The 15751-nt window shown below is 40.3% G+C and overlaps 1 protein-coding gene across 11 annotated transcripts in view; it reads left to right on the top strand.

Moving 5' to 3' along the window:
• Positions 1-15751, top strand: part of Ppp2r2b (protein phosphatase 2 regulatory subunit Bbeta) — a 410600-nt gene that overhangs the window by 172991 nt on the left and 221858 nt on the right. For 3 of the 11 annotated variants that reach the window (XM_037197125.1, XM_037197128.1, XM_028881725.2), the window contains one exon: positions 3330-3414. The exons of the other annotated variants lie outside the window; for them this stretch is intronic. In XM_037197125.1, coding sequence (XP_037053020.1) covers positions 3378-3414 — 37 coding nt within the window. In that variant the 5' untranslated portion in view covers positions 3330-3377. The remainder of the gene's footprint in view (positions 1-3329; positions 3415-15751) is intronic. 11 annotated transcript variants of the gene reach the window in all.

Below are 15751 nucleotides of genomic sequence, written 5' to 3'. Positions count from 1 at the left end.
TGTGAGAGAGCAATACTGCAATATGGCTGTTCGCAGCAGAGTAACATGGACAGGAAAATGCCATCCACACATGAGATGGCGTGGCTTTGTGTTGTAGGTCTGAGAACCCTAGTGTTCCTCCTTGGTTTCATGACCCAGGCAACCTTCAGGCACTCTGTTGTTGTTGACTTACTGAAAAGTGACCTTGGCAAGGTGAACCAGAGCTGAATTTTGCGCCATTGATCAAACAGATTTCTATCTCTACAACTAGTAACTTCAAAGAATATGCGTTTCCAATTTTAGCTCCAAAGAAACTGTATGCTTAGAATAGCATGATCCTTGCTTTAGTTTTACTCTCTCTTGGTGACCTACAAAATATTTTAAGAAGAGAACCAGAATAGGAAAAGCAGGCTGATGATATCATACCACAAAGCCATTTTAATCCATAGATAACTTGAAGTTTAGACCATAGTCTAAGATACATATGAAGTTATAAGGGAAATTGCTTCTTTAATTTCTCTCTTTGCTCTTGCAGTTCTTAGATAAGTCACTGGAATAAGATGGGGGAAAATCAGTCAATAGTATTATATATCATCTCTGCTCCATTTATTCAAAATAAACTCTGAAAGAAATTTCTCTTTTCTCTTTGCAGAGAGATGCCCTCACTAGGTCCTTTCCCTTCATCCTAATCGGTATAAAATAGAAACTATGCTTTCTTTTTTATTATAAATACATTTATGTATGTATGTATGTATGTATGTATGTATGTCTTTTACATCATGGCCGCAGTTTTCCCTCCCCCGTCACTTCCCAGTCCATCCCCCACAACCCCTCTCTGTTCTCACCCCCCCCCCCAATCTACTCCTCCTCCATTTCTGTTTAGAAAAGGACAGATCTCCCATGAGTATCAATAAAATGTACCATATCAAGTTGCAGTAAGACTAAGCACCTCCCTGTGTATTAAGGCTAGGCAAGGCGAGGCTTCATCCTGAAACTGATGGGAACAGATGCAGACCCACAGCCCAACATTAGGTGGAGTTTGGGGAATCCTGCAGAAGATGGGGAGGAAGGATTGTAGGAGCCAGAGGGGTCAAGGTCACCACAAGAAAACTCACAGAATTAACCAACTTGGGTCTATAGGGGCTCACAGACACTGAACTGACAACCAGGGAGCCAGAACCATGGGAGTGACCTAGGCACTCTGTATACACGTTACAACTTGTGTAGCTTGGCCATCTTGTGGGAATCCTAACAGTGAGAACAGGGGCCATCTCTGACTCTTTTATTGGCTCTTGGGACCCTATTCCCCATACTGGGTCACTTTGCCAGCCTTAATACATGGAGAAATTATGCTTTCTAATGTAGACTAACAAGAGACAATGACATGGTACTTCGAAGTCTGGATAGGAACATAGGAACACAGAATAGAACATATTCGGCAAACTATGCTGATGCCCCCTTTTGAGTTCCTGAGGGTATCTGTGTCATGAATGTTGACATGGTGGTTTGGCATTGCTTTCACAGAAAGATACTTCTGGTCATTTCATACTTCCAAGAACTGGTCTGTTTCCATCAAGTCTGCAGGGAACTAGGATCTTTGAGAAAGAACCTCTTTTAACCATGAAAACAACTTAGCACACTGTTCTACGGATATTTTGGTGCTGATGACATTTTCATCCTCTGGCCTTTCAGATCAGTCTTTTTGTAAACCAACTTGCCTAAATTGGTGATCAAATTTTTGTCATTGAAGAAATTAGATACAATATGGGTGCTATCTAATATGCATATAAGAGTTTTGGATTCCTTCAAACTGTTTGCAAAGGTCTTACAACAGTGAACAGCAAATGAATACAGCTTTGTTTTTACTTTTTTTTTTTTTTTTTAACAAGGAAGCAGAACCAATGGTGTCAATCAACGTATCTATGACCATGGGCCTACTTTGTGCTAGAAAACTTAAGGCTATGGATTCTGAGTCTCAGAATACAGCTTTTCTCCTGTTAAAGTCCTAGATAATAATTGGATTCTCACTTAGGGGCAATCTCAGGCTGGAGAAAAATACTCCTTTGTGCTGAATCTCTGTGCAAGATGGTGGCCATCAGTGTCCTTCACAGCAGGTTCCTTGGGGAAAGCAACTTTGTGCACATCCACCTTAGCTCTTCTTGACTTCTTTTGTCTTGTCCTCCTGGACTTTTCATCACCTCTCGTCAAACCTGCAATCACATTCCCTCTCTTATCTTTTTTCTCCCCACTTCTTTTAGCTTCTAGTGACCACCATTCTCTCTCTCTTTCTATGAAGTCAGTGTTCTTTTTTTCTTTAAACCTCTACCTATAAGTGAGAATTTGGAGTGTTTGGCTTTCTGTGCATCACCTAAATTCTTTGTTGGACCTGTGTAGGAGTTGTGCCTCATTTCTGAAATCATTGTCTGCTTGCCAAATCAAAAGGTCTCAAAGACCATGTCCCTAGCCAGCGACACAAGCCTCGATGAATTAAACATTCCTTGGTGAGTTCTAAAAGTGTAGGGAAGCCCATGGACTTGGTTCTCCTTCATGGCTGTGTATCATACCCAAATACCTAACTCATAGGTATCTGTCTGAAGGATTAAATCAGACAACAGTTGTATCTTAACTAGTTTTGTCCCTGCCATGGACTGAACAGTAAATGGGCAATTATTCTATTGTTTGCAGTATTTCTACAAGACTTTAGTGGTCACAAATATAATTCATACTGGACCATAAAACTTTTGTCTTCATAATCCCTAGAGTTTGGCATTAAACTAAAAATATATTTCAGGTGGTAAGAACATAGATGACTAGGTTGCTATTTTTATGTCCTAAGGCAAATTATTGAACTTTTCTAAGCCCATCTATCTTTGTTATAAAACGAAGATAACACAGCCCTTAATTTCTTAAGGTTGCTATGAGCACTATGCATGTGACAAGGTATATAATAAGCTGATGGTGGTCCCAGGGACACAGTTATAGCATTTTCTTGAGTTATGTTAGGATTTATTTTCATTAATATTAATATCGTCTATAAGTCCTAAAGTATACAATATGACTGTTGTAAGACAGAACAGAGTGTAAATAAGTTACTTCCCCATCTTTAATCCTTGAGCCAGTATCAGTTCAGGCTGGTGGTGATTTGATCCTCATTAAGTAATCAATATAATCTCTTGGGTTGGAATTCTGTAAGAATCTAAGCTATTAGTTGGAACTTGCTATATCAGGAGCAATCTCACCTAAGAGACTGGGTGGGGGCTGGGGTAAGTAAATGCAGCTGTATGTTACCAAAATCTGAAGCATCACCACCCACTCCTGAAGCCTGGATCTGAACCCCATATTTGTCACAGGAGCCAAGAGAAACCCCAAGAGAGAGAATAGTGGCACAATAATGAAGCATGAATTACCCAGATGAAAGCATCTATGGAAGCAAAGGTATTATCATTTATGCCTGCTACTCTTGACCAAATAGCAACATGGAAGCACTGAGTAATTTTAACTGCTTAATGGTTATTCTGTGAGACTGAATATATTAAAAAAAAATAATTGTATGTGAGACAGTTTGACTCATGATTTTAATAATTACATACTATTTTGATCAAATGTACATGAGGATGATAAATTTAATGATTTTAACATTGCTAAGAGAGAGGGTGCCAGGTAGACAAGAGAGACAAGAGCATAGTGTACTTTATTGATGACAGAGAAGTAGGTTGAATAGGCTAGTGAACAAGACAGATGAATTCATTGGTTGAACAGAGAACAAGGGCTTGGGGTCTGGAGACAAATGAAGACACAGAATAGGCCTCTTACTTTGCATATGATGAGGAATGGACGGTCCAAACACAAAGGTGATTTTTGAGTGTGAAAATAGAAATCACTGTGCAGGAACAAACAGCAACTGTGAACTGGTACTAAATCTTTGAAAGCCCTCGCACAACCTTGGGCAATGTCCCTTGTTTTGATCAGATGGTGTTTTTCACTCATTTCTCCAAACCATTTGTGGCAAAAGGTGCCTACCTTTACAGGGTGTAGCTTTGCATCCTGGAAATAAAATTTAAGTGAATACAGTGGTGTTTTAAGAAAAAGTATCACCAGAAAGTCTCCTTTGAGATCGAGTTTGTAACAGAGGTTGATAGGAACACGGAAGAGAGAAACCAAAGTTTAAGCTGTTTGGGAGAAAAGCAAAGAAGGAACGAGAGAGCTCTCAAAGGAATATTTGTCATAGGATGAATGTGACTTCAAAAGTGGCCCAAGGCCACATAAGGGTAGAAATACTATGTAGCTGAGCATGCGTGTGCTTTTTTTTGTGTGTGTATTATATATGTAGATATATTCTTTCTGTCCAGGTATGGACAAAAATGTACCAGGCATCAGTGTCCCTGGGGAGCTATGGTACTTTAGAAATTTATTTTTCTTTTTGTCTTTGCGTTTAGCAGTGTTGAGGCTCAAACTCAGGTCCTTGCCTGTGTGAAACAGGTGTTTTTCCACTCAACCATACACATAGCTCTCCAAAGATACTTCTTAAAGTGCATTTTAAGCCCAGGATGGAGGGGCTGAAGAAATGGATGGCTAAGTCATTAAGGGCTCTTGTTACTCTAGTAAGGGACCTAGGGCTGGTTCTCACCACCCATATCAGGTAGTTTTCAACCTCCTAGAACTCCAGTTTCACGGGAGCTGATGCCCTTTTCTTACCTCCAAGGGCACCTCCATGTGGTAAATGCAGACAAGTAGGCACACAAACAGACATGTAGATAACTTTTTAAAGTAAGATCGTAAGAGATGGGGTTTATTTTTAAAGTGTGTGTGTGTGTGTGTGTGTGTGTGTGTGTGTGTGTGTTTTGGGAGATTCAGTTTAGGTCTACCCTGGCTACAAAAAGTTCACATTTTCCTCTCTCATGTGTTTTAATAATGGCTTTGTAATGTCGATTTATCTTGTTTCATTACAACCCACAATAACACTTTCAATGTTGCTTTAATGAGATAAAATAGGAAAGATTTTGAATGACTTTCCAATGTTTGTGCTTCTCTACCATGGGCAAGAATGAGAGGGAGGGGAGAGGGAGAGGGAGAGGAAGAGAGAGAGAGAGAGAGAGAGAGAGAGAGAGAGAGAGAGAGAGAGAGAAGGAGGGGAGAGATGGGGGAGAGGGAGAGGGAGAGGAAAGAGAGATCATACTTGTATATCCAAAAGCACAAAACCTGCAGTAGAAACAATTGGGAGTTGGCATTTTAAGAACTTTTGAGAAAGATGGCAATGGATGCCTGCTTTGTCTTTTGCCCTTTTCAAAATACTAAGGAGTTGGAAACTATTGAAACATTTTACATAGCTTAGCAAATGAGTAAATGTGAAGTATAAAGTATATGCAGTCTTTGAGAAGTGTCATTTTCACAAATTCACATATCTTTAAAAAATAGAATTCATTAGACTGTCGGTTAAGATTGTCTTGAAGTCACAGCATGAAATTATTTAACACTTGTGACATGAAACCATATATGGTTGTCTCTGATTTCCCCAAACAAGAAACTGTGGCAGGAGATCCGTGTAAGGAGGCTGGCAGTCATCTTATTTAATGGGTGCCAACTTGAATCATAGAGTAGTTAATAATTATTAAGCACTTGGGTGCCATTTACTGAATAAATGACTTGCTGTGGATCTCTTGCCTGCTGGCGTGTAGTAATCACCTTATGAAGTGACGCTATTGTGGTGTGTGCTTCACATATAGAGAAACTGAAGCTTGGGGAGGTAAAACTTGCACAAAAGCCCCATGAAATAGATTAGGATCTGAAAACTGACAAAGTTAGATTTTAGGGGTTACATTTTCCACCACTGTATAATTCATGACCAAACTCCTTCATAAGGCAGATTTAAAGATGAGCAGAGGCTGATCATGCTGGCATGTCATATTTAGTTCCAGCGGGAAGCCTGGTCTATATAGTGAGTTTCAGGCCAGCCAAGCTGTAAGGTAAAACCCAATCTCCCTGGCCCTCTGCACGTGGAGTTGAAGCATGAATGATCTGTTCAGAAGCCGGAACAGAGTAAAAAGTAAACATGGTTGCAGAGACAGATGAAGCAACATTACTTGTTTTATTAGAAACGCCTCTAATTTGGTGGACTTAGAAGGTTAGTTGTTAAAAGTCACACTCCCTAGAGGACCTTAAAAAAAAAAAAAAAAAGCAAACGAACTCTCCAAGAGATGGAGCATGGATTTGGTCCCAAATGACAATTACTAAACTAAAAGGTGCTCATTCTGAGGTTATTAATCTCTGTTAATCATTCCATGCCCCTCTGTACAGCTCAGCACAAAATGAAACTGAGGCTTGGCAATTATCCAATTCCTTTTTTGAGAACCTTAGCTCTTAGTGCAGATAATCCAAGGCCCTCACTGGCCCTTTTTGAATCCTGGTTATCCAGCTGGGGTGTGTGTGTGTGTGTGTGTGTGTGTGTGTGTGGTGTGTGCGTGTGCGTACACGCTCCATTCTCTTCTTGTCACCTCTGTGTTTCTGGTAATTCCCAACCTGCTTCCTGCATTTATCTGGACTCTAGTCAGTCACTGTGTTGTGAATTCAGGATAGTCTGCAGTGGTACCCCAGAAGCAGGTCTGTTTCCCTCACCAATGCATTGCCAGGCACTGAGAATGACTCAGAACCTTTTGAGCGATCACACTGTCTTTTTGCAGGAAGATTATGTCTCCACCACAAAGGGACTGGCTAATTCTATAGCAAGCAGAACAACAATGAGCCAAAATAACAGAGCCCTGTGCATCATAGTCCAATCCCTGAGGCTAATTGTTAGTTTGTTTAAGTTTTGCTTACAGGCAGATAAGGGGCTTCTCCCTTTGGAAGCTTGGCTGAGCTAGTGTGAAGACAAGACTATAATTCAGACATCCAAGTGAAATGCAAATAGTTTTGTATATTCATGGTCACTAATGACCTGTAATCAAAATATAATTTGTTATGTTAAAAACAAAGACACCATTAGTTTATTTGCTTGAGAGTGTAATTGGAACTATGTGTCAATCTGTGGATTTCCCTTCTCTGTTGGAGAAAGTGAAGTGATGGTGAGTCCTGGGACAGCCATGGTTCCGTTTGTGAGACTCTACCCTCCTGACCTTCACTAAGCCTATGGCTTTAGTGGCGGCAGTAATAGGGGAGATGGAAAGGATACTCTTTCTCAGTGTTTTTTCCTCTTGCTAAGTGAGCAACTGTTTCTATTCCAAGTCCCCTGCAGTCATACTTCAACTGGCTAATTTTCTTGATGCATGTCCACTCATCCAGCAAATATTTTGCACATAATTATCAAGGACCAGTGAAGCTTCCAGTACTGCACGACACCTCAGGGTAGTGCAGTGGTTATCTGGAGATTCCTCATACATTCTTTGCGAGATTTAGAATCTCTCTGTTGCCTTTGAGATTTTGGGTATCCCTAATTATTCCTCCGCTGGCACCAAGTAAAGAATTTTTTTCCTTGGCGTGAAATAGAAATGCTCTGGTGAGATGTGCATCCTAGGGAACAGGGTATTTTGATCGTGGGCGTGTGCAAACGAAGTGGTAGAGAAGCTGGTGGGTCAGATTACTCCATAGAAAACCTATGGTTTCCTTTGCTCTAAAAAGGGAAGACATTTAAACTCTATGAAAGCATGAAATGCCTTATCCTCCATCAAGCAGAAAAAGGGCACTGTTGTGATCTACTTGGTACTGTGGAGGAATGAGGAAGGTTATCCATGGCAGACACTTGAACCAGCATAGGTGATTAACAAAACAGTGAATTCTGTCTTGGTCTTGTGTTTCTCTGCTTTTGAGGCAGCGTCTCCATTCCGCATCACTAGAAACTATCTGGAGCCATTTCTCCCCTTGTTAGGGTGCTGGTTCTGCCCTCCACCCGAAGGTCAGTGCCTGTCTCACTTGCTCAGCATGTACCCGGTGGCCTAACACAGCACCTAGCACTCAGCACGGTGTTAAATGCAGTCCGGAGTCCGTGACTAGTGCCTTGAAACCAATCGTAGCACCTAGAAAGTTGTTACATGAACCAAAATTCCTTAAAAACAGTTACTTTAAGGGGTAAAACTTAGTCACTAAACAACACTATACTTAAAAAGGGATTCTTCTGATTAGGACTTTTCATGCCCTTTTAGATTCAGGTCCAAAAAATTCATTTCAGCACATTTTTTTTTTTTTTCTGTGTCTTTGGAAACTAAGAGCCCAGCAATGCTATTTCCTTCTCTTATCCCTATGGCAACCAATCAGATCTCTGGTGCATAAGGGTATGTTCTTCAGCATCTCAGGTTCTGTTGCTCAGAGAACCTTGACAAATTGTGTGGGTGGATGGTGTGGTCAGTTTCTTATTTACTCAACGGATATTTATGAGGCGTTTACTGTGTGCCAGGCATGAAGTTAGGGCCACAAGTGTAGAATGGCAAGACCCTCGGGAAAAACACGTTAATCAAAAAGTAACAAAGCTAAGTGCACAACAGCGAGTGTGACCATCGCTCCAAATAAACTTACGCTTATGGTCGTGTAAAATAAAAAAAGGCAAACCTGAACAAAGACGTCTTTAATAATAAGAGAATGAATGTGCAGTCCTTGGGGAATGGTAGGAGTGAGGCTGAAGGTTGGGAGGCTGGCCCAACCGGATAACCAGACATACAAAGGCTGGATCCTGTAGAAGACAGGATGCTCATTCTGAGAAATGGAAAGTGGCGGATGTGGCTTCAATGTCCCAGGACATAACTAGCTAGGTACCTCATCTCGAAGATCTTTGAAAGTGTGTATGACCCTTTTGCTTTTTTTTCTGGTAGGACTAAAAGGAAACTGTTTTGAAAAAAAAAATTTAATTTGAGGAAGATTGGAGGCAATGGCCAAATTGGTTTCTCGAGGACAAAAAGGAAAAAAAAAGCATATTCTGTCTTCAGGATAGAGAATAGATTGGAAATGAGTGGATAAGTGATTTGTTCCCATGAATCTGACAAAGAGCAGACATCCTATGGGCCCAGGTGAAGCAGTCCCTGCATAAAGCGCATGCCTTTGCAAGAGACTGGGGATGAGCTCCTGGCATAATGCAGACCTCTTTAAATTCCCTGTGTCATGTGCGCACACTTCTCTGGGCATAAATTAGCATCATTAATGCAGAGTGTCACATCAGAGCCTGGTCCTCTCTCCAGCCAAGGCATCACTGTAGCACCTTTCTCTTGTACACCCTCCACCTTCACCCTCCACCTTCAAAGGCTGATCTTGGCTCTTATTTTACTCCCCAGAAGTGTGAGGGTTTTTTTTTTTTTTTTTTTCCGGCTGTGCTATTAGAATGAGCCTCCACTTACAGTCTAATCCTCCATGGCTTTGTGCCTGTTTGTCAGGAACTTGGAGAATGTATTAAGACATGGTACAGGGTTAGAAGCTCTATTTTGACAATGATTGTGTCTATTATCTATTTTAATAAATGTAAATTGCTGTGGAGAAACAAATCATTGTATGGCACTTGAATCCTTTCCAGGGAAGCCTGGATCCTTTCTGTGTGGCTTAGAACTATTACTGTCATTTTTCCTTCACTGAGTTGAATAAAAACATTTAAATGAGACCTTTGTTAGCACACCTTCCTGTGCGGTTGCCCTAATAAATTGTTGTGATCTTTGTCTTTGAAATCTGTATTTTGTAACATTTGCAGACTTATCTCTAGCCTCTTCCAGATTATGAGGTAAACTCAGTATCAACTCAAAATATAAGTCCAAAACACTGGGAATCCTGCCATGAATGAAGCGTTGATCTTGTCTCTAGAAAATCCAGTCACCTGTCACTGTTAGGTCAAGGCTTAGAGATAAGAAAGAGGAAGAAGCCGGGCAGTGATGGCACATGCCTTTAATCCCAGCAGGCAGAACTCTGTGAGTTCAAGGTCAGCCTGGGCTACAGAGTGAGTTCCAGGAAAGGCTCCAAAAACTACACAGAGAAACCCTGTCTCAAAACAAAATTTTTAAAAAAAAAAAAAAAAGAAGAAGCCAGTGTTCTATGTGCTTATGAATTACAATCAGAGACCTGTTCATGTGTGTGTAGGCAACTCTGTGTAGAATGTGTGTTGCACACATAGGTATGTACATATGTACATGAATTTTCTTAACAGCTGAGAGAAGCATCCCAGCATCAGTGAGCACAATTAACACCCATATCCCAGTTTCCAAAACCACTCTCCAATTTGAAGAACCAGGACTCTGAAAAGTTGTCTGATGCTGTTACTAGGAAATTGATCTATATGATGCATTGGGGCCACCAATAAAGCCATGAAGGAAAGGAATTCAAATGCAACACTTTAAGTGGATGAAGACATGTCAAAGCCACACAGGAGCCAATGGAAGAGCCCCAGTAGCCAAAGCAGAGCAACGTGAACAGTAAGATAAAATGGCTTGAGGTCATTCCCCAAAACACAAAGCCGATGTCCATATTGATATAAGTGCATTAGTGCATAATATGATTCTAATGCATGTTAATAAATGTGAGGAAAGAAAGGCAAGCCCCTGCTGAGGAGCTCCAGAGAAATGATGTGGATGACCCCCTGAAGAAGCACCACAAATGAACACAGCTCAACCCCTGAAGTGTAGGCTGCATCTGGCGGTTTCCTTCTAGAGAGCGCAGAGAGGAGCAGGAGGGAGTTTCTGGTGCAGAAACCTGGTCAACGCTACTCCAGCCAGGTGCTCAGCGTCAACAGAGGCATTAGTCACGCTGACATGTTGACTGATATGAAGTGATAAAAATGGCGCTTTAGCTTTGTGGTCTTCAGTCCTGAGAAAAACCAGGCAAATCCCACAAGGGGTATCCTACAGTATGCATTGACTGGTATTTCTTAAAGCTGTCAAGAGCTTTAAGATCAAAGGCAAGGGAAGTCTGAGAAACTCTCTCCAGACAAGTATATGTGGCATAGATGGTCCTAGAACAAAGCACATTAGGTAAAAACCAAAGAAATATAAATGCCTCTGTAGCTTAGTAACAGTGTGTGAACATAGGATCATTAGTTATAACCGGTAAGCCATAGTAACATAAGATGTTCATAAGAGGAGAGACGTGGCAAGGGGAGTGTCAGAGCTCTGTATATTAACTGTTGAGTTCTCCTGTCAGTGGGAAGCTTTTTAAAAAACAAAATGACAATAATGCAAACTAGAGACTAAGAAGTCTAAGTGAGTTAGTAGGCAATTTGAGTACAACTGAGATGGTTGAAATATATACAAAGTTGTTGGGGGAGATAGGATGAGTCATCTAAGGAGTCCTTCAGATCCTGCCAAGCTAATTCCCAATGCTACAGGATGACCTAAGAATTTACAAGTAGCTTTGAGACTTCTACACATTTTCCATCTGTAATATATGCCATGATAGAAGTCAAGATAACTCTGAATGCTGGGGGAACAGGGAGTAAATCCAGGTCATTTAATAGAAATACAGTAAGTCACACGGGTAATTTCAATTTTCTAACAACTACATAAGAAAATGCAATAGATAAAATAAATAGGATATTTTAATATGTTAAAATGTCATTTCAATATGAACTCAGCATTATGAGACATTTTGTATTTCTTTTCAACTGAAGTCTTTAAATCCCAGTGAAAATGTTATTTGTGGCTCATCCTATTTAGATCAGATTCGTTTCAAGTATACAAAGAGTTCCATGGCTAGTGGCTACTTTATTGGTCAGTGCATATGTGGAACTCCCAAATTTAAATTTTAAAATGTAAATTCTTACTTACGATGGAATCTTATAAAAAGAAATTTACCAATATTTGTGCTTTAGTTATGCACATGGGAGATAGTATTTAGTATACATACATTCAAGTTATCTGTTTTTTTTTTAAACTTGAGTAAGTATTTATTGAGTACCCTCCATTAATAGGACAAGCTAGCACACCAGTCCCAGCTACATTTTACACACTGGAGTTCTAATAATGAGAGGCACACACATAATATCTGTTCCGCATGGAGCTTGTGAGTATAAGGAAGAGTCATTTGACATGGAAACAAAAACCCTTCTCCAAAATGAAATAATTATAACTGATGATGGAATGGTAGCAAATGAATGGGGGGAATCATGATAAGATGGCTCTAGATAATTTCTTGTGGGCTGAGAGAGAAAGTATGAAAATGGGTTAGTCACACCAAGGATTCGGAGGAGCGTATCAACTGGAGAAAAGTAACACGTCCGAGAGCCCCAGGCAGGGTTGGTGGCATGTGGGAAGGACAGAGGCCAGTAGAAAAGTAGCATGAGATAAGAGAGCAAATGCTGGGTCTTGTGGAACTTTATAAGTCATGGCAAGGAGTTGGAAAGTCATCCACATTATCTGAAATCTACTAAAAGGTTTTAAAAGAAGGGACTTATTAAATAAAACCATAACCTCAGATAGCCACTATAACGTATAGGAGAAGTTAGAACAAAATATATTCTGCATACCTGCATGAGTATTTTAATAAGGGGAAGACAAAAAAAGGTGGTAGCAGTCCAGGAGGACCACGCGATGACATATAGATACCGAGTGTGGAAAAGAAAAATGTGCAGATCCTGGATCCAGCTCTTTCTAATGGAACCAAGCAGTTCATCCTAAAGAAATGGCATGTTTTCAGTGTCTAGACTGCTCTAGCGACATCTCAAATCAGTTTCCAAAAGGGAAGTTTCACTAAGTGGAACCAACCATGCAGATCTGCAGGCTCCATTTGGTTTCTAGATATGAGTGGCTGTTGCTAAAATGAATATGTGCAGAGGCACAGTGATGCCTCATTAAGGTCTCTTCATGATTGTGGATGTGTCAAGCGTGAGCAAGGATCCCTTAGCCTAGGAGAGAGTGGCTTTTCTGACATTTGGAACATTTCAGTGTATTTCAGAAATCATTATCACAATCACACTGTTGGTAGCTGTGAAGTAGAAGGAATGAGCACAGCTGCATTCAAATTCTAGAATAATAAAAATAGTAATAAGTGAATAAAATATAGGCTTTGAGAAGTGGAGGTTTAGTTCGTTGGGAAATAGGCAATGAAATTATATCCTCTACTTTGTACTTTTTCTCTTGTAAGAGAGAACACCAATGACTTTAACCCTATACCAAACAGCTACATAGAACCCCTTCTTTAGGAATATATAAAGTAGATTCTGAGTTTGTTGTTTATATAGTTGTCTGGGGTTACTTGGAAGCTAATCTCCCATATACTCTCTCAGTGGGACAATTTTGTAATATCCCTCATTGAGACAATTTGATTAGAACCTCCAAAGATTATATACTTCTCCTTGTTTGGTACCCAGTAGACTATAGTATCATGAGGGCATTAATGAAAGTGATGGAATCAAGATCCATATTGATCCTTATTCATTGTGCCTAATATCAGGATAACTTGGAAGCATTGGAACATTAAACAAGATCTGTGCTTTAAAATTTTCTCACTATAACTTAACAATTGAAAATAGTTAGCACTTGGTCCTTATCAACAAACAAACACTTCAATATATGAATGCCCTTCCCTTTTCTTTGAATCATAGTCACACAGGCAGTGGCTGCTTTAAGTTTTGATTCACAGGGACAATAGAAGACATTGAATAGTCCTCCCTCCCTTTCAGACATCTCAGTTCCAATTCCACTCCTCTCCCCTGAACCCCAGCCTCCTGAGTGGTTACATCAGCTCTTATGACTCCTCACCTTAGAGCTACTACTTTGTAATTTAATGCTTACAACATAGCATATCGGACACTATTGATTAATGGAAGTGTGTGCCTCCTTCCTGACCCTGGATTAGCCTCCCTGAGGACAGACATTGTATCTTCCCCTACTGGAGAGTAAGCTTATCAGATCAAGAACACATTTGTTTCTCTTGTTACACTTCCCACCACAATGTCTTACCCACTGCAGATAATATGTCCACTACTTTGAATAAACAATTTTAATATTTTGGCCACCTTATAATACTGGTTTCTGGGATACACATACTGTATTTCATGCCTGAAAAGAAAAGCAGTTTGTTTTGTTTTGTAAAACAAGTAGTTGATATCAAAATAGGACAGTTTGAATGGTCAGTATCTGGGACTGATGTTTGTAATCCTGCTAGTGTAACTGATGGACCTCCAAAAACACAATTGATACTTTAGGAGAACAAATTCATGGGGCTGTCTGCTGATCTTATTTTTAGTTACATACTAGATCTGTGCTTTTATTTCACAAGTGGCTTGGAGGAGGAATGAATTTGTTTGCTCTGAAGATGAGGGAAGGACAGAGAGATTTACTAAGCAACTATGATATTACAGATGCAAACTTTGTAATTTTGCAAAAGTTGTGGTCTCCTTTAATTACCATAAAAGCTGTGAAAATAGTGCTATATTTTCTTTCAGAGAGGAGGAGCGTTGTAATAGATTCTGAGAGGTAACTAATGCAGACTGTAAAGCTGTGTGAGAATAAAATGCTAGGCACGGAGAAGCCATTCAAGAACATTACATCTATGCAAGCCAGGGTACTCAATCACCCAGCCATTGATCTAGTCTGAGTTACAGCCCAAAGCTGTTAGTGCTTAAGCCCATCTTATTTCTTCCACTGACTCTCCTCGAAATAGAAATTCTTGTAGGGAAAAAAAAAAAATCCGAATCCAGAATCAACATTATTAGCTTTTCAGTTTAGCTCTTCCAGTTTAAGCTAAATAAGACTCAAGTTTTCTACATCTGACCCCAGATGCTATTTTCCTCTGTCTTATTTGCCCTGAGATAATGCTAAAGATAAACCTGGCAACGCTTCAGAATGACTGTGTGAGAACATGCTCTTCCTGATGCCCTGGGGAGGCAAAAATAAATGTTTGGAAAGAAAGGGGAATAAAGTTGCAGGGATGGCAACACATCTGCATCCTGTTCTCTGCCCCACCCCCAGGAGGTGAAGGGAGATTGGGAGTGGCCAGTAGTGGCTGTCCCAAACACAGCCAAGAGCTCAGCAAATTAGAACCTCATCACGTTCTTTTGCAAAGCAGTCCTGGTTCTCTGAAGTCACTGTTCAACAGAATCAGCAGAGTTAATATCTTAATTTTATGTATAAGTGGGACAATAAAGGAAGATTTTTCTCTAGTTCTTACACTTAACCTCTCTTCCACCTCAAATACATTTTTACAAATATTTACAAATCACATTTACATGCATTTTAGGACTCAATTTAAATCGCTTCTTTCTTCTCCTTCTCCTTTCTTCTCCCTCCTCCTCCTTTTCCTCCTCCTCCTCCTTCTTCTCCTTCTCCTCCTCCTCCTCCTTCTCCTTCTCCTCCTTTCTTCTTCTTCTCCTTTCTTCTTCTTCTTCTCTTCCTCCTCCTCTTTCTTCTTCTTTCTTCTCCTCCTCCTCCTCCTTCTCCTCCTCCTTCTCCTATTTGAGTACTATCTAAGTAATGTTCACTCTTCTATCACCCCCACAGATCAAATAGACTATCTGTGACATCTCTGAATGAACAAGACTATTCTGCAGGTCACAGTTAGAACCAGTTCCTAATTAAGAGGTAGCTGCAGGGAGGGAGACGTGGATGTGAGTGTGTGTTTAGCCTCTCAGAGTATAGCGTTGTAGCAGGCAATGGTCTTCCCACAGAAGATGAGGATTTCACCTTACAAGGATGTTAAAGAGGCAATAATGAGGAAAACTGGGCTAAACTTTCTGTGTTCCTTCTTGCCAGTGACTTCTCCCTCCCTCCCTCCAGATGTCCTTTATCTAAGGAAGCTAATTTGTTTTTACTTCTTAAAGGAAATCTTGTCAGAAAGAGAATTCGGGTCTAGGGGATAATGTAAATGGAACTGTTTAAGA

Source organism: Peromyscus leucopus, chromosome 19 (assembly GCF_004664715.2).
Source record: "Peromyscus leucopus breed LL Stock chromosome 19, UCI_PerLeu_2.1, whole genome shotgun sequence".
Lineage (NCBI taxonomy): Eukaryota > Metazoa > Chordata > Mammalia > Rodentia > Cricetidae > Peromyscus > Peromyscus leucopus.
The sequence above is the reverse complement of the archived record's forward strand: the minus strand, read 5'-3'. Positions and strand labels throughout refer to the sequence as shown.